The sequence below is a fragment of the Carcharodon carcharias genome, chromosome 15 (genome assembly GCF_017639515.1).
Source record: "Carcharodon carcharias isolate sCarCar2 chromosome 15, sCarCar2.pri, whole genome shotgun sequence".
NCBI lineage: Eukaryota > Metazoa > Chordata > Chondrichthyes > Lamniformes > Lamnidae > Carcharodon > Carcharodon carcharias.
This window is the reverse complement of record NC_054481.1, coordinates 28904115-28927867: the sequence shown is the minus strand read 5'-3', so window position 1 is coordinate 28927867 and position 23753 is coordinate 28904115. Positions and strand designations below refer to the sequence as shown.

The following is a 23753-nucleotide window of genomic DNA, read 5'->3' as shown; positions in this document are numbered from 1 at the left end:
TGGGAATTAGCGAGGTCAGTGGCTTAAACACAGTTTTAAAGTTCAGTCCTCACTGGTTTCCATTTTAAAACACCTTTTTAACAAGTAAGCTCTTTCAATTCTGGAAAACTGGATTTTGGAGTCCTACAGCTTTAATAGGATTCACTCAGACCTTTAATAAAGGGAAGTTTTTTTGGGGGGGGAGGGGGGAACCTAAACACGTATTCCCTTTTATTTTTATAAACACTTCTTTAAATACTAAAGAAATACAAACCTGTTTTCTGTTGCACACAGTTTATTTAACAATATGGTATATAAGTAAGAAATGAGTTTTAACCAGTTTATACAGTGATTGAGAGTTTTGTTTCCTTATTTATAGTAATTATATAACTTGCATGATTTACACTATAATTGCTTTCTTCTCATTTCAAGTTTCACAGAGAATAAAGGAGGAAAGGAAAGGATATTTCTTCTATTAAAATCAGCACAATCTATCAGTGATCATCCTAGTTTCACTAAAACCAGTTTATCATGAAACAAAGCAACAATTTCTACATCTGCAAGACAAAGTTTGGCATTTGCCAGTACATGTGTGCAATGGTCTATTCCTATCTATACAAATTTAATACTTGAAACGCCCGCACAGACTTCACTATAGAAAAACCTTCCCAGAACACGTCAGAAAATTATTGGTATACATTATATGTTGCATTTTTAAGGAAATTTTCTTTCCTGGTTTTTAAACACAAAAATGCTGAAAGTCTGAAAAATACAAAATAAAAAATATGAATAATATAACGAACTTGCTCTGTTTCCATTTAAAAAAATTAGGCAATGAGTCATTAGCAACAAAAGCAAACAGGAAACAAAAAAGGGGAAAAAACAAAACACAACCAGAATGTGCAACCAGTCTGAACAAAAAATATATTCTTTGTGTTTTAACAGCAAGTCATCCCTCAATGTCTAAGGAAGTTGCAGTTTCTTCTAGGGATTGATCGTCCCCAGACAGCTGAAATTTTCAGTACAAAAAGTCTCAGGAAAAATTGCTCCCAAATGCTACAAGTTTTCTTCCACAAATTTTTCTAGTGTGTCACATGTAATAGTGGAGCTTGATAGGCTGGAGCTGTCAGCACCCAGTCCTAAGTCGCCAGTGGCGCTATGTATAGCACTAATGCTGGGATTAGTCAGTTGTGGAAGCATCGCACTCTGTTCTGGGGTGCTAAAGTGTCCCTGATCCATGGGGTTAGCCTGGGGTGCTGCTAGTCCTGGGTGTGGGGAGCCGGTCTGGGGAGAGACATGGTGGGGAGAAGGTTGTGGCTGTATCCTTGGTGATGGGCTGGAATGTGGAGGTTGGGACTGGGGTCGTGGTGAGGGTACCGGCTGTGGAGACCGCACCTGGTTGCTGAGGGAAGTGGCAATCTGTTGGCTCTGAAGGTGAGATGACTGCGGCTGTCCTGAGAGCATGTGCTGTTGGGGGCTCATTGGGTTGGGCTGGCCTGGTGAGCCCATTTGCTGCTTCATCTGCTGTTGCTGCAGAATCCGTTGCTGTAGCGTCTGTTGGATGGTTGGAGTCCCGTCAGCTCCCATCCCTGGCTGACTCAGCTGGTTTATCTGTCCTATCTGGGTGATTTGTCCCATAGGCCCACCTTGCATGGACATGTGCTGCTGCATGCGTTGTTGTGGCATGGTTTGCGGATAAGCTGATCCTTGTTGTTGCTGGAACTGGGTGTGCCCTGCCAATCCTCCAGCCATGCCAGTGCCTTGCTGCTGCTGTTGTTGTTGTATGAGCTGGCGCCTGATCAGCAGCTCCCTGTACTGTGGATTAATAGTTGCCAAGTTAGGGTTGTGTCCGGGATTCATCATGTTCATGGTTTGACCCTGGGCATTCATGCTGCTCAAGCCTTGCTGCTGCGGGGATAAGGTAGGCCGCTGGGCACCTGCCTGCATGGGGTTCAAATTCTGCAGTGGATTCTGCATGCCTGCTTGAGTGTGCATGCCCGCTTGCTGCATTCTGGGCTGGGGTTGAGGTTGCATGCCAGGTTGAGGTTGCATGCCAGGTTGATTAGCCTGGTACTTAGCTGTTCGTTGCTTTATGAATGCTGCCATAAGTTGTGGGTTGGACTTCAAAATATTAAGCACCTGCTGCTGCTGCTGAGGGGAACTGGGTGATTTCAGTGTTCGTAAGAGGTCCTGGAGAGCATTTGGGGGTATGTTGCTCCGTGGAGGTTGTTGGGCTCCTGGCATTCTCTGCCCTGATGATGTCTGCGGCGATGTCATCTGCATCCCGCTTCTTGACATGGCAGTCTGCAGAGGCTGTGACTGTGATAGTGTCGTTCCTTGTGGCCACTGCCCTGGCTGCATGCCAGGAATCACCTGACCCATTGGAGGCCGAGCAACTTTCATACCCACGGCTGGCATCTGGTTGACAGGCCCAATCTGCTGCCCAATCATGTTTTGTCGTGCCATCCCTAGACCATTGTTCATGTTTGCCATTTGGTAAAGCTGCTGTTGCTGCTGGGCCTCCAGCTCAATCTGCCTGGCCACTTCCAATGCCGCAGCTGGTGGGGGTTGAGCAGGAGGGGCTTGGGGAAGTGGTGCTACCTGGTTTGTGGGCTTTCCTTGTGAGACAGTGGTGGGGGGTTGAGTCCTCGGTGGATTGGGAAAGCCACTCGGCAAGCTGTTGGATGGCGGGGTCTGAGGTGGGGGTTGAGGCTGTGGTGTCTGAGGGGTGCTGGGCTGCTGTTGTCCAGTGGGTGTAACAGGCGCGGTTGAGGTAGGAGAAGGCAAACTTTGCTGAGGCACATTTCCGCGCTGCATGGTGGCCATCCTTCTGCGGAGCATTTGCGCTTGCTGCAGTCGGTGTTGCAGCTGCTGCTGGCGTAGCTTGTGTTTTATGTTGAGGCAGAATGGCACAGGGCATTTGTTCTCTTGGCAGTGTTTTGCGTGATAACAGCAGAGGGCAATAAGCTGCTTGCAGACAGGGCAGCCTCCGTTGGTTTTGCGTTTGCAGCCCTTGGTGTGCTGGACAACTCGCTTCATCTTCTGGCAGGACGGCAACGAGCAGTTGGCATTGCGGCACTGGCATGCGTGGACCAAAGACTGGATGCAGCGCTGAATGCTGAGGCGGCGAGACTCCTGCGGGCTCTTAGAAAGTGGATCTGGCTGGTTACTGCTCTCATCATCTAGCCCCAAGCCCCATTTAACCATTTTGTGCTCATGACCTTTAATGTTGTGGCAGTTGACACACAGGTCGTAGTCCTGGACAAGAGGAAGAAGAATGAGAAATGAGAACCACTGTATTTTAACGCACAGCTGATAATTTACTAGTAGCCGACAGAAGGGTGCTTTTCACAACTATTTATTACGGCACAAATATAAACTATGCATCAATTTAAATTCATAGCATTTATAATTTTGACGTTGAGGAGAAGATTGATATTCAAAACAAATTAGCTTTCATGGAAAAGAAAATAATTTAATGAAAAATTTATGTGTGTCAGAAGAGATGGTTTTGGAGATGGTTTCTGGCATTTAATGTGCCCTTCTTCTCAGTAGGCACTCAATCCTGCTGGGTTATGGGCTCAGGACGCTTTTTAGTACCTCAATCCAGTGGGCATTCTCCATACCTGAACTTGGGCAGTAAGCATTAACAGGCTAAATTAACTCAGAGGGCATTATTGCCAAATTCCCTTCCATCTCCATCCACTCACTGACACACTTTATACTAAATGGTGATTTCCCCCTCCCATTCCAAGTGGTCCTGCAAGCAAAGGCAGTAATCCTTGTTGTAACAAAAACAGAAAATGCTAGCAAAATGCAGCTGGTCTGGCAGCATCTGTGGAGAGAGAAACAAAGTTAATATTTTGAGTTCAATGTGACTCTTCTTAAAGTTCCTAAGAGTCATATTAGATTCAAAACATTAACTCCTCCTCTCTCTCCACAGATGCTGCTGGGTCTGCTGAGTTTTGTCGGCATTTTCTGTTTTTATTTCAGATTTCCAGCATCCGCAGTATTTTGCTTTTAGTGATCCTTGTTGTGCTGGGTTAACTGATCTCAGCCCAGCGACTTCACCAACTGAAGTTGGTTAATGCTATTATCTTTCTCCAAGAGCTCTTCACAAATGGTTAATTTACAAGGATCACTCAACTTGAAACACTTAATTAACAGAGGAATGGCAGGAGTTAGCCAATCTTACCTCACAGACCGTGCAATGCCACCGTGTCTCTACGTGGTGCTTGCACTCATTGCATGTGTAGACAAATCGATCCTGGCCTTGATTGTGCAACTCCACCAGCATGCACATGGTGGACCATTTTGCACGGCGCAATGACGAAAACTCCAAATGCTTGTCCCTGGCCAGCGTCAGGAAAGCATCACGGCCGTCCATCAAATCGCAGCTCAGCAAGGAGTCAGGGTCCACAACGGAAGGCAAGGTGTTCACCACTGGTCCAGCATGGAAGTGGATCACAAAAAATACCTGAGAAAAATAGTGTTATTAGAAAGGAATAGCAAAGGTTGGGGAAATTGAGGCATTTCTTGAACAGTAATGTTAAATGGGAAATTCAATTCACTTTCAAAATAAACATAGCTGAACCAGAAACAGGAAAATTTGTCCACAGTTGTTTCACAGGAATGGAAAACTCCAAACCTAATATTCCACCTCCTATACTCCAATACAAGGCTCCATTTACAAAACACTTGCAAAATACCAATTAAATTTGTCAAAAGGAGACAAGAGAGTTTCGATGGTCAAAGCTAGACACAAATTTGTTTCCCTGCTCTAGCTCATCTTAGCATTGCCAGGCTATCCACAAAAAAAGTCTGAATAACAAGTGACTCAGCATCTAACTCTTAACTTAGGTTTCAAACTCATTCTTGAACTGTGAAGCAGTATTCTTCTTTTTTGGCTGCTGTGTGCACTCCCCTGCTCTGCTTTGATCAGGTGGTGGAAATGGTGCAGCCCTACAAAGCTCTCCAAGGTGGTTAGACCGGAAGGAAGGGTCTTCTCGCTTCCACCCTGCCAGTTATTTTTTCTCTCTGTGTCTGTGGCCCTGACTCTCTTTCTCAGGCACACACTGGAAAATTTGCAAATATAGCCAGGATACAACACTGAAAAGACTGAAAGTGAAACTCAGGACTCCCAATGTTCCAAAACCTTGTTACTTGGCAATGCTGCTACTTAACTGCAGCAACAAACAAAACAGCAACAATGTTACAGATATAAAAGACCAACTAATGCCTCAAAGCATAATATGATTAAGCAGGATTATTCTGGAATCTGAAGTCTATTTGTTTTTGTTCTCCCCCTTCTACCCCACTAATTTTCTCCCGATCTTTCTGGTGAATGCTGATTCTTTGCCTGACTACAGTTTTATGGGTGTGCGTTGTATTTTGTTATGCCTTTTGAGGGCATTATTCATGTTCGAGCATTGACCATGAGCATCAGTAGGTTGTTTGGCCCCTGGGAATTGTTTTCACCCCAAGCTCCATCATGGCCTTAACCAATATTCTCACATGTACATTTGCAGTGGAGTCTGCTGTGTCACAATCAAGACAATGAATTCTCACTGATTTTTTTCCTCCTTCAACCTAAGGGATGCCAGCTTTTTTTTCAAACAAAATCTATCAATAACCATTCAGGAAAAAACAGCATATTGGGGAAAAAAATAAATTGTGCTCAGGTAGGTAGAATTTAAAAACCTTCTGCAGTACCTCTTTATGCTTTTCCATGGTGGCATAGAGCTTCTGTGACAAGTCATTAGCTACATTCGGCATTCCAGGCTTTTTCTTGTTGGCTCGGCTAATGCTGCTTTTATTCTTATTTGTTTTCTTGTTGTTCTTTTTCTTTGCATTTTTGCTGTCTCCTTTCTTTCCCTGGAAAAGATATAAAAGGGTATTTAAACACCTTAAGATGCCTAATACTGAACAATAATTTACTATAACTGCTCTTCTAAAGGTAACTTTTACAGAACATAATAGACAAAAGTTTTCCTTACAGCTTTATTTCTATCCAATAAACATACATGCTAGGTGAAAACAACAAAAAACTGCGGATGCTGGAAATCCAAAACAAAAACAGAGTTACCTGGAAAAACTCAGCAGGTCTGGCAGCATCGGCGGAGAAGAACAAAGTTGACATTTCGAGTCCTCATGACCCTTCAACAGAACTAAGTAAAAATAGGGCTTCCCCCTCCCTTTTGTTTTTTTCCAATAATTTATATAGATTTTTTCTTTTCCCACCTATTTCCATTATTTTTAAATCTATACCTTTTATGCCCTGTTAGTCTTATTTCACCCCACCCCCACTAGAGCTGTAGTACCTTGCATGTCCTGCTATCCATTCTTAATTAACACATTCTTTTAGATATCACCACCTTCAACACCTCTTTGTTCTTTTGCCTGTGACATCTTTTGATTATCTGCTCCTATCACTGCTTGCTTGTCCCTACAACCACCACCGCCCCCCCACTTCTCTCCTCCCACTCCCCATCCCCACCTTAAACCAGCTTATATTTCACCCCTCTCCTATTTTCACTTAGTTCTGTTGAAGGGTCATGAGGACTCGAAACGTCAACTTTGTTCTTCTCCGCCGATGCTGCCAGACCTGCTGAGTTTTTCCAGGTATTTCTGTTTTTGTTTTACATGCTAGATGTTTGTGCTTGAAGTCTGGTTAACTGCAGACTTTCCTGTCACAGTAAATAGATTTAAGCACATAAGAAATAGGAGGAGTACACCACATAGCCCACTCCCGATATCCCTTGATTCCCTTAAGAGTGTCTCTTAGCCTTGAATACAGTCAATAATGGCGCATACACAATCCTCTAAGGTAGAGAATTCCAAAGATTCACAATGTTCTCAGTGTAGAAATGTCTCCTCATCTCAATCCTAAAACGATCAACCCCTTATTCTGAGACTGTGCCCCCTTGTTCTAATAAACCAGGGAAAACAACCTCTCAGTACCTATCTTGTAAAGCCCCTTTTGAATCTTGTATGTTTCAATGAGATCACCTCTCATTCTTCTAAACTCTAGAAAATATAATCCCAATTTACTCAGCCTCTCATCTTAAGACAATATAGGACAATCCCAGAAACCAATTTAGTCAACCTTTGCTATACTGCCTCCAACGCAAATATATTTTCTTAAATATGGAGACCAAAACTGCACACAGTACTTCAGGTGTGGTCTCACAAAAGCCTTACACAATTGTAGAAATACTTCCTTGACTTGTATTCCAGTCCCCTTTCAATAAAGGCCAGTATGCCATTTGCGTTCCTAATTGCTTGCTGCATGCTAACTTTCTGTGATCCTTGTACAAGTACACCCAAGCCTCTCTGAACATCAACATTTAAAAGCTTCATGCCTTTTAACAAATATTTTGCTTTTCTGTTCCTAATACCAAAGTGAAAAACCTCAGATATCCGGACATTAGTCTCTGTCCCCTTTTTGCCCGCTCATTTAACTGGTATATATCTCTTTGCAGTCTTATGTGTCCTCATATCTCACATTCCCATCTAGTTTTGTATCATCATCAAACTTGGATACTTAACTCTCAACTTCATCTAAGTCATTAATATAGATTGTAAATAATCGACGCCCCAACACTGATCCTTAAGGCACTCCACTAGTTACAGCCTGCCAACTTGAAAATGCCTGTTTGTCCCTGTCCATTAATCAACTCTCCTATCCATGCTAGTATGGTATCCCCAACTCCATAAAAAAACAATGCTTGTTGTGCCCTAGTGAGATTGCTGCCCTAGTGTAGAACCATTTATGATGTCTTGATGCAGGAAATGAAAGGGCTCATAGAATTATAAAATCATAGAATGGCACAGAATGGTCTCCTTCTGTGCTGTAACCGTTCTATGATCCTAGAATTCTATGAGCCCATTGCATCTCCTGCACCAAGACTTCACAAATGGTTGTGCACTAAGTCAGCATTCTCACTTGGGCATAATAGGGATTTTTTTTTGGACAAACAAGAACAATACGGCACAGTCTGAGGGTCTCTCACTGGTTCTGGACCTCCGGACCCAGATACTACAACACTTGGCTGAACACTTGTAATTCCCTGATAAGGTAATCTGATCATTAGTGATTATAATCAAGGACCCCCTAATGGCAATACAAGCATGACAATTAGACAAATCATTGTTCAGGATTTCATTGTTTGTATAAATACTCTGAGGTTCTTTTGTCACTCTGACTTTGTGAAGCAGGATGTGCTCATTGGCATATCCTTCAACAATAGAACTGTATTCTCTTTGTGCCAGCTGTAATGTTGCACTTTCAACATCTTTTGCTCTGGATCTAATTAAGCAGGATCTAAATTCACATTAACCCAGTATCAAAACCCAGATTAAAATCTGAGCAACAACTTTAAATGGTCATCAGGTTTCTCAAGTGCAATTGTGACCATTTATTGAGCTTCTATGCTGATTTCATGCAAGGACTGAATTTCAAATTCCCTATCACAGATTCTGCATTTTTTAAATGTGGTGAAAAAGATCAGTTTATAAAATCATAGTTGGGTCATGTGAGGTGCAAAACTTGAAATGAGTGCTCCCATTCCTCCTTGCAAGAATTTTTCTTTGCCCACAACTACTGAATTCGAACATCAGGAACAAGGGAAAGTGCTGCTTGATCTCAAATCAATTTATCTCAACATTAAGCTGGGCATGTTACAAACCAAACATGTTTCCAAGATGCAAAATATCAGGTGGTCATGCAGGAATCAACTGCAGACTGGCAGGGTCACTCAGTGGTTCCCAGCTTGTATGTGAAGACCTAAAGCAAACCTTAATTGTAGAATCATAGAATGGTTACAGCATAGAAAGAGGCCATTTGGACCATGGTGTCAGTGCTCACTCAGAGAGCAACTTGCCTAATCTTACTCCCTTGCCTTTTTCCAGCAATTTTTCTTAAGATAATTATCCAATTCTTGCCTGAAAGCCAGGAATGAATTTGCCTCCAGTACACTCTCAGGTGGTGTATTCCAGATCCTAACCACTCACTGTGTAAAAAAAGTTTTTCTTTATGCTGCTGTTGCTTTTTTTGCAATCACACTAAATTGGTGCCTTCTGGTTCTCGAGCCTTCACCAGCAGGAAGTTTTTCCCTATCTGCCTATTCTGTTCAGACCCCTCATGATTTTGAACACCTATCTCAAATCTCTTTTTAATCTTGCCCAAATTAAATTAAAGTAACAATGATCAATAAAATGTTGAGGACAATCTCCTCACAAAACTCACATCAGGGGTTTCACTGGGTATGCTGTTCTCTTCCCTCTTGCGTTCCTCTTCTTCCTGCTCCAACTCCTTTATGCTTTCTTCCAGTACATTGGGCCAAAAGTCACCTTCAAAATAAGGCAACTCATTTGCACTGGTCAGCCGGTCCTCTGTGGCTTGTTTGAAGATATCCTGCCAACAAAGCAAAAATAAATAAGCATCAAACAACGTGCAATTTTTTGTACAACAGGACTGCATGAAGCAAAGGAGCCTTTGCTTAAGTTTGTACAAGTGTGGAAAGATGGTCAAGGGATGCCACAGAGTTGAACAGCATGTTATTCCAAAGAATATTGACTACAACCAAATACATACAAATTATTAAAGAGGGATTAACTGCCTCACATCTAATTAACATCATTGTTCTTTAGGGAAAAAAATCTCTAGACATGTGAAACTTACATTGATATTTAAGAAATCATTCAATTTCTGATAAATTATAGAAAGTTTCATGTTTCAATGTATTTAGAGTAATTTGCTGAACTGCTAAGTGCTGGCTGGATAAACAAGCATTTGAATGGGTCTTGTGCTGGTTATGAACATCAATTAGATTAATTTGGCAGACTTCAAAAAAGAATTTGCACTGAAAGCCAATTGGTTTGGCTAGATAGAGAGGGAGATAAGGAGGGATGGAGCGAGAGAGATAAATAGATAGTTTTAGAGGAACTATTCTGTAATCAAATTAAGCAGCAGGAATTGAGCAGTACATAGATCTAAGGGATTACCACACTTCTGCTGGAGAATAGCTGAGAGACCATTTAAACTCTGTATTAAATGTCTGAACTTTACATTTCATTAAGGCTGTAAAACTTTGGATCTGTATGGTAAAATTCTGATTATCGAGTCTGAAGCTATCAGACAAGCCTACAGGAACTGCAGCACACATCTTACCACAGCTTAAAATAATAAAAGACGTGGGTCACTTATCAACAAACAAATACAGTCTTCCTGGCTCATGTCCTCAAGATCAACTCACAGGAAGTGATCTGAAACTGTTGGGAAAACATGTTGTAAAATACCTGAAATCATAACATACGGTAAGACTTTAACCTGGCAGAAAACTTCTCTTTTAAGCATCAGATAACAGCATTTTCCATCCTGAACATTAAATATGTTAAAGTTACCTACATAACTATATTATTACGAACCAGAGAGCAATCTAAGCTGTTACAGACTATGTGCAGTGCACTTTTGTTGACAGCTGATGTAGTTTGCCCTGGCCCTTGGTAAGATGGAGAACATGCATCCGTCTGAAGAAATCAGACAGTTTATTACATATACAGATTTATTGCTGTTTAAATGGATAGTATTATCAATTTATTCAGATAAATAATGTAATTTCCGACTTTTGCAAGAGTCTTCCTTGTCGCAGAGACCTAGAAGGTGGAACATTTCAGCAACTGTAAGATTAACATGAAGTCAGGGGAGTGCACCTTCAAACACTACAGTTACACAAAGGTGCAGTGGTCAGCATTACAAATTAATATCAAGCTGAAGGGATTGAATTACATTGGGAATGCATAAAATCTTATTTTTAAAGCAGACATTAGGAGGATAACAGAATTTCAGAATAAACCTTATAATCATGTATGATTCGTTCTGCAAAAGCTTTATCCAGCATCTTCTTATACCATTCCTGTAATCGTTTGGGTTTGGGGATCTTCTGATCTGCTGGGTGACAGTGGAAGATGTAATCATCACCTTCACTGGGAGGGCATGCCCAGATATGGCCCTGTGTAAAGCTATGGGAAACAGAGAACAAAGTGAAATGGATTTTTCAGATACTGTTACAGTGCAGATCCGAATCACATGAGGAAATAGCAAGCAGATGTATTGATTCCAGTTGAAATGCAAACTGATCAAAAAACTTATAAATAAGACAAAAGCAAAACACTGTGGATACCGGAAGTCAGAAATAAAACAGAAAATGATTCCCTTGTGTCCAAAAATCCATTCTTCTCAATCTTGAAAATACTCAATGACTGAGCACCCACAATACTCTGAGGTAGAGAATTCCAAGATTCACTACTCACTAGGTGAAGAAATTTCTTTTCGGTCTCAGTCCTAAAACAGTTGATTCCTTATCCTGAGACTAAGACCTATAGCTCTAGACTCTCCAGCCAGAGAAAACAGCCTCTCAGCATCTAAAGTACTCTCTAAGTATAAACTTTCCTAAGCCAAAAATTGATTGTTGCTGCTTGTAGCTATTCCTACCACGAGATCTGCTATCATGGTATGTCATTCTCATCTGTCTTGTGCCATCTTCACACATCGTGTAGCTCAAAAATTGGTTATGATTAATATACATGTATCTGGATAAACAGGGGAAATTAATCTTAAAGCAATATTTTATTAGGTATAAAAATAGCACCTAAGAGAGTAGAAACACACATAAATTCAGTCAAGGGCAACTGTGGCCAGTGTTAGGAATGCTGAAAAGGCATGGAACAAAAACACTGGGTGATTGTACTAGGAATGGAATGGTGAAGGTTCTTTCAATCATGTTACAAGTCAGAAAACAACTAATGATCAATAGTCACAGAATAGAATCATAGAATGGTTGCTGCACAGGAGGTGGCCATGCGGCTATACAAACTTTGGTTACTTCAAAAATTTGTAGTCGTGTATTCAGTTTGTGTCCACACATTGAGAGAGCTATTGAGGCTTTAAAGTAATGGTATATGAGGGGCACTAGAACAGTGCCCAGCCTTAGCAATGTTAATTATCAGGGCAAGTTGCAAATTTTAGGACAATTTAGACTAATGCAGGCTTCAAGGCGAAATGAAGGACGTGCGATTAGGAATTGTAGGGCTAGCGTACATGTGCATAAAATACTTAAGGGAATATGGTTAGATGTCAAGAAACATTTTTTTCTTAACACATCAGCCATGGTTTGGTTGATGGCACTCTTGCCTCTAGGTCACAAGACTCCGGGCTCAGTAATCTGGACTGACATGTCAGTGTAGTATTGAGGGGATGCTGCACTGTTGGAGGTGTCATCTTTCAGATGGAATGTTAAAACTGGGGCCCCAGTTGGATGCAAAAGATCCAATGGCACTATTCTGAAGAAAAGTAGGGTAGTTATCCCCACTGTCCTGGCCAATATTTATCTCTCAATCAACTTCATAAAAACGGATTATCTGGGCATTTTCACATTGCTGTTTCTGGAAGCTTGCTCTGTCTAAATTAGCTTGCTGTGTTGTCTACATTACAAGTGACTACACTTCAAAACTACCCTATTGACTGTGAAGTGCTTTGAGACATCTGGTGGCTATGAAGTGAGCTAATTCCAAGTGTAAGGTTTTCGTATTTTCCCTCTTGCAGACAGAAGAAACATATGGTTCACTACAGCCCTTTAAAAAGGAACTTGACAAGTTCCTGAATGATGAGGACATTTGCAATTGTACTAGCCAAGTTGTCAGTTAGCTTGGATTGTAGGAATTAAGGTTACCAAGTTTCCTGGAGCTTTGTTTGATTGCCTTTGGGAGCCAGTGTTTTTCTTTCCTGAATTGACTAAAGCTTTGTTGCCACACTAAGATTGAGCAGTTCAGGGTGGGAAAAAGTGTTTGGTTCACTAGCAGATATAGGGATGGGGCTTAATGACTTCATGAAATAGGAGAGGGGGGCATAACGTCCATACATATTTCGCACCCAGTTATCCATAAAGACAAATAAATTCCCAAGTTCTATCTTTATTAAAACGAAACTTACCCAAGTTTTTTCACATATTCCAGATAACCAATTAAAATTTCATGATAGACTGCAGTTCGGAGGCACCTTGGGCGGAAGAAGTGAATACTGTCGAGGTAAGATATGTACACACGCCTGCAAGGTTGTGCAAGAGAAACAGAATCAACCAGCGATTAAAAAGGCTATTTCCGACTTCATTAAACTAAACAACTGGCATTATGGGGACAAAATAAAGTGCCTACTGCTATAAGGTACATTTTTTTCTTACAATAAACAGTCTCCATTTTTTTTTCTGCCTCATTCTAGTTTCAAAGGCACTTTTCAAAAGCATAAGATTTTAACTTCTCTATTTTAAAAGCTGGTTCAAATGAATTGTTCTTCTATAAATTGAACATAAAAAAGGAACTAAAGCAGGCTACGTCTAAATAATCTAAGATATTGCATGTACGGTATGCCACTACCTTGTATTAGGAGTTGGGCAGTCGGAGCCATATTCCTGCACATGCATTCCAAAGAAACAGACATCCACACCATCAATCTCCTCAAAAGCAAAAAGTGCTTTGGTTCTATAAGGAAAGGTCTCTGACATTTCACCTGTATCCACAAACCTGAAACAAGAAAAGGGGCTACTTTTATGCATTGCCTGAAATACAATCCTTCCTTAGCTGCAAGTGCAAAAAAATTCTGCCAGTTAACAAATACTGTAAAACTAAGGCTGGGGAGAAATTGAGAAAATAGTATCCAAATTCTACTTTGTATTGAAGTAAACATTAGAAACTGGGACATGTTTTTAGTGTTTTATTCTCTCTTCCAAAATTTGTCACATGAACTCCATACAATACTAGTAAAGCTGGATGAGTAAATGTAGGTCTCTACATATCAGCGGATCTAGCTAATCTGATTTCACTAGTTAGTCTGATATATCTAAAATACCCAGCAGACACCATTGTAATGTCATAATTGCGCTTTACTTTGACTTTATTTTACCTTCTAAGATTAACAGCCCTACAACTGCCTTTTCCATTTCCTCCCCTTCCTTACACTTGCCAGGCCCATTTCTATCCACTCTCGCCTGAACCCTCAGCTTTGGCTCTTTCTGCTCACCTTCTGCCTGCTTTCTCTAATCCTTTCTACTCAACTCATGACCACTCAGCTCCCTTTTGTGGCCTCCTTGCATGCTGACATCAATATTCATTTCTACCTCCTCTTCAAAATTGCCAGCATCATCTCCTCTCAAGAAAATCATCCCTATCTATCAATCCTCCAACCAGTGTTCCATCTTCAACCACTCTTTCCTCTAAGGTCCTCGGACATACTGTTAATTGTATATTAATTGGGTGCTCAATTGTAATTAGGTATTGGGCATTAATTGAGTACTCACCTTGCTCATACATATAGGACCAGGCTGAAATTGCGGGTTGGAGGTGCATACTATATAATGTGTCTCATAATGAAAGCTTGAAAGTATATAAGTATTTGGCTGCAGTATTCTAGCCTTCACCACCTGGCTATCGGAGTTCTAACATATACCACTGCTCCCAGGGCGGTAACCATTCCACTCAAAATCCCATTTGACCCACTTCTGCCATGAATTAAAATGAATGAATTATTCTGGTGCATTACCCTCCTTGTCCTATCTGCTTCATTTATCTGTGGCCACCTCCTCTTCTTGATCTACATGCTGTCTCTCCACATCACCATCTGCAGGCACCAGGTTCAGCTTTCAGGAGTTTTCTCAGGGCAGAAAATAATGATAAAACTTGCAAGTCACCATATCTTTCAGTGCTTCATGTACAGAGAATGTACTTAAGAACTTCCAGGTGCTTGCTTTACTTGCCTGCTTTTCATTCCTGGTTTAACTTCCACAGTTTTATCTGAGCTGGATACCACACGAACATACACCTCCCCTGCCTCTGGATGGTTCTGGCGTCGCAGAAATTTGTTCACTCTGTCTTCTAAATGATTCCCTAACCTGGTTGTTTGTAACCCTATGAACAGAAACTCAGCATTAGCAAACATATCAGAAGCAGAGTGAAATTTAGTTCACAAACTACTCACTTCTCAAGTTAGGAGAACCTCTGATTTCTTGGAAGATACATAATGATCATTAGTTGATAGACAGCAATATGATATTTGAAGCGTGGCAGCCATATTGTACAGGATCTAAAATTTATTGGTAGATATTTATGCACCAGAATCTTTTGTTTTTATTTGGGATAAAAGAAAAGGAGATGGCCATTTTAGAGGTGGGTCATATCTTCCCTCATGATTCCTGTGCAATAAAGCAATGCCGTTAAAGTGGATGCAGCAACAGCATATCCCTAACAGCTCCTGCTACTCCAGTCTGGCTCGGCTCACTTCACTATTCCAGTGCTGCTTCCCACAAGGAACAGCCCAGTGGGATAGATACAGCTTTAAAATCAACAATGAGAGCTAGCACTGAGAATAGGCGGACAAGAGTTTGATCAAGTTGTTGAAAGAAGAAAGATTGCAGGCTCAGTAGGCATAAGAGAATATTGATGAGTAGCGATAATGAATAGTGATCAACTTATAACAATCATGAATCCATATAGAGTTTCTTTGGGTGAAATTCCGGCAGGTCATCTTATTTATGGTAATGGGTGACAATGCACATTGACTATTTGAGAATTTGGAATGCATATTCTTCAGCTCAAAGGCTTTCACTGAGCAGCAGTTATTAATTGTTAATCAGAATCCATTTTAATTCAGCCAAGTGCTAATTTGATTACCTAAAAGGCAGTGTTCCACTACTGCATTGTCATGCTTGGCCTAAATAGCCAAGTGGTTATGGTACTGGGTTTGTAACCCCAAAATCAAGAGTTCAAATCTCACAATGGCAAACTATGAAACAATGTAAAAAAAACAAAAAAACTGCGGATGCTGGAAATCCAAAACAAAAACAGAATTACCTGGAAAAACTCAGCAGGTCTGGCAGCATCGGCGGAGAAGAAAAGAGTTGACAAAACGTCAACTCTTTTCTTCTCCGCCGATGCTGCCAGACCTGCTGAGTTTTTCCAGGTAATTCTGTTTTTGTTTTATGAAACAATGTAACTGGCTTGGCCTAAACAGCCAAGTGGTTATGGTACTGGGCTTATAACCCCAAGATCAAGAGTTCAAATCTCACAATGGCAAACTATGAAACAACGTAACTTCATCTGAAACAGTTGGAAACGGGTTTGTAAACTCGAAAGAGTTACTGCATTGTCACATTATTTAAAATGCCAGTGTCTCTAAGTCACTTTGGCATTATGTTTTATATTTCAAAACAACTGGTTGTAGGGAACCAGGGAACAGGCATGTCATATAGAAATTGCTCTGACATGATACCATATTCACGTACCACTGTGGTAGAAATCCATGTGTCCCTGGATATTTCAGATGCGAACCTTCAAAGTATAAAACATAGGCGCCTGAGACCTACCAACATCCTACTCTACTGCGAATTTATTGATTTAAGGCTCTTTAACGGTAGTGACAACCACAGGTTAAATGAGAAGTAGTTTCCAACTGTAACTGGTTAGGGTCAACATTAGTCTGATCATAGAATGGTTACAGCTTGGGGGGGACATCTGACCCTTGAGTCCTTGCTGCTCTCTGCAAGAACAACTCAGCCAGCCCCATTCCCCTGCCTTTTCCCCATAGCCCTGCAAATTTTTCTGTTCAGATAATTATCCAATTCCACCACAGCCTCAGGCAGTGCATCCCAGATCCTGAATACTCAGTATAAGTTTTTTCTCATGTTAATTGCTGGAATATGGCCCAAATTCCCCCGATCATGATTTGGTTTATAATGTAATGACTGTTTTCATCTTTGTGCAATAAGTACAACTCTATTTAACTGCTTCCAACCCAGGGTTCTAGAATCAAATGAACACTCATTTCATAGCCTTATCATATAATACAATATAGTAACTCAGCACTGTTCTAGTCATAGATGTCAATCCTTCACCATGATGACTGTAGCCCGCATAAAATGAAATACAGCCTCTGAAAATCTCTGGCTCAGAAGTAGTACTCACACCCGAGTCAGGAGGTTAAGGGTTCTAGACAGGTGTTAACCTTTTTTAAAATAACTTGCATTTCAATGCTTTCCACAACCTCCAGATGTCTCAAAGTGTTATACAGCCAATGAAGTACTTTTTGAAGTGTAATCACAGTTGTTATGTAGGAAACCTGGCAGCTAATTTACATTCAGCAAACTCACACAAACAGCAATGTGATAATAACCAGATAATCTGATTTTTGTGATACTGATTGAGGGATAAATATTGGCCAGGAAACTACTCTGCTCTTTTTCAAAATAGTGCCATAAGATCTTTTACATCTACTTAAGCAGGCAGATGGGGCTTTGGTTTAACATCTCATCCAAAATATGGCACCTCCAAAATTGTAATGCTTCCTGCAGTGGAGTGTTAGCCTTGATTTTTGTGCTCAAGCCCTGTAGTGTGATTTGAACCTGAAACCTTGTGATTCAGTGGTGTATGTGCTACCAACTGAGCCACAGTTGACACACTTTAAACAAAAAAAGCTCAGCTGCTGCGCCATGACCTTCAATGGCATTCCCTTTACATGTTCCGTTGTAACATTTTCTCTCCTTTCCCAATTTAACATAAATTGTCCTGCTTCCTACCTATTGCAACCCCTCTTTGCCATTTGTTTCAGTCTCGGTCATTAAAGAGTGCTGTAAAATTCACTGTACAAACTTACATGTACCTCAGAGGTTTTGATCGAAGGCTCCACTGTTTTCATTCATCTACTCTTCAGAACCCAAAGATAACTGGTAAAAATTGGCATCCAAGGAGCAGTAGCACTATAATCATGACAGTGTTATATGCATACAAAGCACTAAACAAATAATTTTAGCTGCCAATCAAATGCCAATGATACTACCATTCTGATGAAGAGTCATACGGACTCGATACGTTAACTGTCTTCCTCTCCACAGGTGCTATCAGACCTGATGTTTTTTTTGTACCAATGATACTAGTCCACCACAGAAAGAGCTAAACTGCATATAAATACTTACTTTTAGAGCTGAATTTGTTCTCTTTCCTAGTTTTGCCTGTTTTCTTTAAGCAATTGTCACAAACAAAGCTGTAAAAAGAAATTTAATATTAAAAATGGTAACTTGCATACAAAGCACCTGTAAGGTTAAGTTCTGCAGGTAGTTATCTAAAAAGCAAAAACTAAACTTTTAAATTAATTTGTAAGTGTAACAGACAATTACTTTTAATTGGTAGTAGACCACCTGTATCACTGATTTGTAAATACCAGGTCAGTCAGAGGCAAACAGACAACTTTAATCATTCAGCAAAAGGACAGAGAGATATATTTGGAGATAGGAAAAAGAAAAATGGACACCTTAGACCCCAAAGCAAAGTCCTCCCTTCAGTTGCCCCACCAAATGAGCCTGATATGAGAGCTGACTGTGGCCAATTACTCAAAAATTACTTGAGCTTTATGGAACTGATCAATCAGCAAAACAAGCATGCAGAATAGAACAAAACAGCTTAAATGAATTTGTCTGAATATTGCAAATCAGGAGTTTTGATGCCCTTGCATTACTAATTGCCTGGAACTTCAGACAATGATTGACAGGGAGTTGGTGGCTAAGTAGGCATCAAAATCACAATCTGTAACAACTAAAACAGTTTAACAAGCAGGTTAGAGTGGTGCAAGGGAGATCTTGTTTGACCAGCATAGATTATTTATTTATAAGAACATAAGAACTAGGAGCAGGCAATTCGGCCCCTCGAGCCTGCCCCAATATTCAATACGATCATGGCTGATCTCATTTCGATCTCAACTCCAATTTCCTGCCCTCTCCCCATAATCCTTCAACCCATTACTAATTAAAAATCTGTCTATCTCCTCCTGAAATTTATTCAGCGTCCTGGCATCCACTGCACTCTGAGGTAGTGAATTCCACAGATTCACAACCCTTTGAGAAAAGTAATTCCTTCTCATCTCTAATTTAAATCTACCACCCCTTAGCCTAAAACTATGGCCTCTCGTTCTAGAATGCCCCACAAGGGGAAACATTTGCTCCACGTCTAATTTGTCTATCCCATTTGGCATCTTATATACCTCAACTAGATCTCCCCTCATCCTTTTAAACTCTAGCGAGTATAGGCCTAAACAGCTCAATCTCTCCTCATAAGACAAGCCCTGCATATCTAGAATCAATCTAGTGAACCTCCTCTGAACCGCCTCCAATGAAACTACATCCTTCCTCAAGTAAGGAGACTAAAACTGTGCACAGTGCTCCAGGTCTCACCAATGCCTCGTACAGTTGCAGCAACATTTCCCTATTTTTATATTCTATTCCTTTAGCAATAAATGCCAAAATTCTATTTGCCTTCCTTATTACCTGCTGTATCTGCATACTAGCTTTCAGCGATTCATGCATGACGTCACCCAGATCCCTCTCCACTGAAGCATTCTGAAGTTTCTCTCCATTTAAATAATAAGTCGCCTTTTTATTCTTCCGACAAAAATGGATAACCTTGCACTTATCTATGTTAAACTCCCAAATTTTGGCCCATTCACCTAACCAGTCCATATCCATTTGTAAATTTATTTCTTCATTGCAACTTACTTTCACCTATTTTGGTGTCATCCGCAAATTTAGCTATAGTACCTTCTATCCCTGAATCCAAGTCATTAACATAGGTTGTAAATAGTTGGGGCCCAAGGATCGAACTCTGGCACCCCACTAGTTACAGCTTGCCATTCTGAAAAAGACTCACTTATCCTGACTCTCTGCTTTCTGTTGGTTAGCCAATCCTCTATCCAAGCTAATATATTACCCCTAACTCCGTGTGATCGTATCTTGTGTATTAATCTTTTGCACGATACCTTATCAAAGGCCTTCTGGGAGTCCAGATATACTACATCTACAGGATCCCCATTATCCACTTTGCTTGTCACATCTTCAAGGAACTCTTGCAAATTAGTCAAACACAATTTACTCTTCATAAAACCATGCTGACTCTGATGGATTGCATTTTGACTTTCCAAATACCCCACTACTACTTCCTTAATAATGGGTACCAACAATTTCCCAATGACAGACGTTAAACTAACTGGTCTATAGTTTCCTACTTTCTGCCTCCTCCCATTTTTTGAATAAGGGCGTTATATTAGCATTTTTCCAATCCACAGAATCCAGGAAATTTTGGAATATTATAGCCAATGCATCCACTATCTCTGCTGCCACTTCCTTTAAGACCCTGGGATGTAGGCCCTCAGGTCCTGGGGGCTTGTCACCCTTTAGTCCCAATAGTTTGCTCAGTACTTTTTCTCTAGTGATGGTGATTGTTCAAGTTCCTCCTTCTCTATACCCTCTGCACTACCTGTTACTATTGGGATGGTCCTAGTATCCTCCACCGTGAAAACTGAGGCAAAATATTGATTAAGTGTCTCTGCCATTTCTGTGTTCCCCACTATTAACTCCCCAGTCTCATCCTCCAAGGGACCAACATTCACTTTAGCTACTCTCTTTCCTTTTACATACTTGTAGATGCTTTTGCTATCAGTTTTTACATTTTACACTAGTTTTCTTTCATAATTTACCGTTGCTCTTTTTATTTTTTTTTTAGTAACCCTTTGTTGATCTTTAAAAGTTTCCCAATATTCCAGCCTGCCACTGACCGTTGCAATTTGGTACGCCTTAGTTTTTGCCTTTTTGTTATTTTTAATGTTTATCTTTATGAGGGGCCTTCCCAAAGTGACCTTGGCTGCAGGGAGACACATGTTGAGTCGTACAATTTACCTCGAATCCTCAAATAAGATGCACCATTACAAAGTCACACCCTTTTAAGTGGTTAAAACAAGGATTAGAACTTGGTTAAAATGAAGAAACCTCAGTGTGGTTGTAACAGAACCAAAGTTCAAAAGGAATGTTAATTGCATATCAATCAGATAAATGTTCATTGTATTCAGGTGGTGGTATTAATTGAGGACTCACCAGTATGTATACATGCTTTTGTTGGAGGTGCATGGTACGCAATGTGCATCTTTAAGTAAAACTTGTAAGCTAATGAAGGTCTGGTTCCAGTATTCTATCCTATACCATCTGGTTATCTGAGTTTTGACAGGGATCAGGGGTATTCACTGAAGCAACCACAATGTATTGTGGGATATACAAATATAAGTTGCTGTTTTTGACCCTTGCTGGTATACATAAAGCACTTGGAATCCATAAGAACATAATACAATAGCAGCAAGGATAGTAGTCCATTTGGCCCCTCCAGTCGGATCCCACCATTCAATAAGATCATGGCTGACCTGATTGTGGCCTTAACTCCACTTTTTTTTTCTGAGCTCCGTAACTCTCGACTCCATTGTTGATGAAAAATCTGTCTAAATATATTCATGGCTGAGTTAATAACACAGTCTTCACTGGAATTCTCTACCCCAGAGGGCAAAGATCCTCAGAAGAACTTCTTTCTCAACTCTGTCTTAAATGGAAGAGCTCTTATTTCAAAATTCTGCCACCTAGTTTTAGATTCCTCCATGAGGAGCTCAGCATCTACTCTGTCAAACCTCCTCAGAATCTTATGTTTCAATATTTCCAGTCACAATAAAAAGTAGATATATTCATAGATGACAGATGTTAAGGGAACTTGGTGACTTGTCACATCATATCTGAAGAGTGCCAGCAGAAAAAAAAGCAAATAGGATAAGAACAAGGAGCAGGAGGCCATTCAGCCCCTTGAGCCTGCTCCGCCATTTAATATCATGGCTGATCTGATAAGTAACCCGAAATCTGCATCCCACCTACTCCCCTGATAACCTATCACCCGTCTTGCTTACCAAGGATTTATCCACCCCTGCCTTAAAAATATTCAAAAACTCTGCTTCCACCACCATTTCAGGAAGGATGTTCCAATGGCTCTTGACCCTCAGTGAAAAAATTTTGCCTCATCTGTTTTAAATGGGCGACCCCTTATTTTTAAACAGTGACCCCCTAGCCCTAGGTTCTTCCACAAAGGGAAACATCCTCTCCACATCCAATCTGTCAAGACCTCCCAGGATCTTATATGTTTCAATTAAGTCACCTCTTACTCTTCTGATCTCCAGTGGATACAAGCCTGGTCTGATCAACCTTTCCTCACAAGACAACCTGCCCATTCCAGGTTTTAGTCTGGTAAACCTTCTCTGAACTTCTTCCAATGCATTTACATCCTTCCTTAAATAAGGTGACCAATGCTGTACACAGTATCACAGACTGGTGCCATTTGGCCCATCATGTCTGCACCAGCTCTCCAAATGAGCATTATGACCTAGTGCCATTGCCCTGCCTTTTCCCTGTACCCTTGCATATTAGATGATTATTTGAATAGAAACAGTGTCCAATCGAACCTGCCGCCATCGCACTTCCAGGCAGTACATTCCAGACCCGAACAATTCATTGTGAAGAAATTTTTTCTCACGTCACACTTGCTTCTTTTGCAAATCACTTTAAATCTGTGCCCTCTCGTTCTTGATCCTTTTACAAGTGGGAAGAGCTTCTCCCTATCTACTCTGTCCAGCCTCATGATTTTGAACATCTCTATCAAATCTTCTTTTAGCCTTCTTCTCTCCAAGGGGAACCATCCCAACCTCTCCAACCTATCCTTATAGCTGAAGTTTCTTATCCCTAGAACCATTCTTGTAAACCTCTTCTGCATTCTCTCCAAAGTGTTCACGTCCTTCCCATATGGTGCCCAGAACTATAATATCCCAGCTGAGGTCTAACAAGTGTCTTATATAAATTCAGCATAACCTCCCTACTCTATGCCCCTATTAATAAAGCCCAGGATACCAAATGCTTTATTAACTGCGCTCTCCACCTGTCCTGCCACCTTCAATGATCTATGCACATATACACTCAAGTCTTTCTGCTCCTGCACCCCCTTCAAAATTTCATCACTTATTTTATGTTGTCTGTCCATGTTCCTCATAGCAAAATGCATCACTTCACACTTTTCCACATTGAACTTCATCTGCCACCTATCTGCCCACTCCAGCAACTTGTCCAAGTCCTCCTGAAGTGCCACACTGTCCTCCTTGCAGTTCACAACACTCCCAAGCTTTGTATCATCCGCAAACTTTGAAATTGTCCCCTGCACATCAAGATCTAGATCATTAATATATATCAGGAAGGTCCCAATACCAACCTCTGGGTTGGTACCCACTACAAACCTTCCTCCAGCCCAAAAAATATCCATTGACCATTACTCCCTGCTTCCTATTTTTCAACCAATTTTGTATCCACATTGCTACTGTCCCTTTTATTCCATGAGCAATAACTTTTCTCACAAGTATGTTGTGTGGCATTGTGTCAAATGCCTTTTCAAAGTCCATTTACACCACATCAACAGCATTACCTTCATTGACCTTATGTTATTTCTTCTAAAAACTCCAGCAAGTTAGTTAAACAGGATTTCCCCTTTAGAAATCCATGCTGGCTCTTCCTTATCAACTCATATATTTTCCATGTGACTACTAATTCTATCCCGAATAATCGTTTCTAGAATTTTGCCCACCAGTGAAATTAAACTGATTGGTCTGTAATTGCTGGGCTTATCCCTGCAATCTTTTTTGAACAAGGGCGTAATGCTTGCAATTCTCCACTTCTCCAATCCCTCTTCACTTTTCTAATATGCTTTTTCACCTCCTGTCTGGGTTCTCAATTCTATTTTCTATCTGACACCTGCCATAAGCACACTTTTTCTTTTCAATCTCCTTTTTCATCCAGGGACCTCTGCATTTGTTTGTCCTACCTTTCCCTTTCAAC

General features: G+C 40.7%; 1 protein-coding gene across 5 annotated transcripts in view; it reads right to left on the bottom strand.

Moving 5' to 3' along the window:
- Positions 1 to 220: 220 nt before the first annotated feature.
- The window catches only part of LOC121288695 (CREB-binding protein-like), a 162456-nt gene continuing 138923 nt past the window's right edge, over positions 221 to 23753 (bottom strand). For all 5 annotated transcript variants that reach the window (XM_041207434.1, XM_041207436.1, XM_041207435.1 and 2 more), the window contains 9 exons: positions 17997 to 18064; positions 14787 to 14937; positions 13411 to 13557; positions 12971 to 13084; positions 10836 to 11001; positions 9227 to 9394; positions 5692 to 5853; positions 4175 to 4456; positions 221 to 3237 (listed from right to left, as the gene is read on the bottom strand). In XM_041207434.1, the coding sequence (XP_041063368.1) occupies positions 1036 to 3237; positions 4175 to 4456; positions 5692 to 5853; positions 9227 to 9394; positions 10836 to 11001; positions 12971 to 13084; positions 13411 to 13557; positions 14787 to 14937; positions 17997 to 18064 (3460 nt within the window). In that variant the 3' untranslated portion in view covers positions 221 to 1035. The remainder of the gene's footprint in view (positions 3238 to 4174; positions 4457 to 5691; positions 5854 to 9226; positions 9395 to 10835; positions 11002 to 12970; positions 13085 to 13410; positions 13558 to 14786; positions 14938 to 17996; positions 18065 to 23753) is intronic.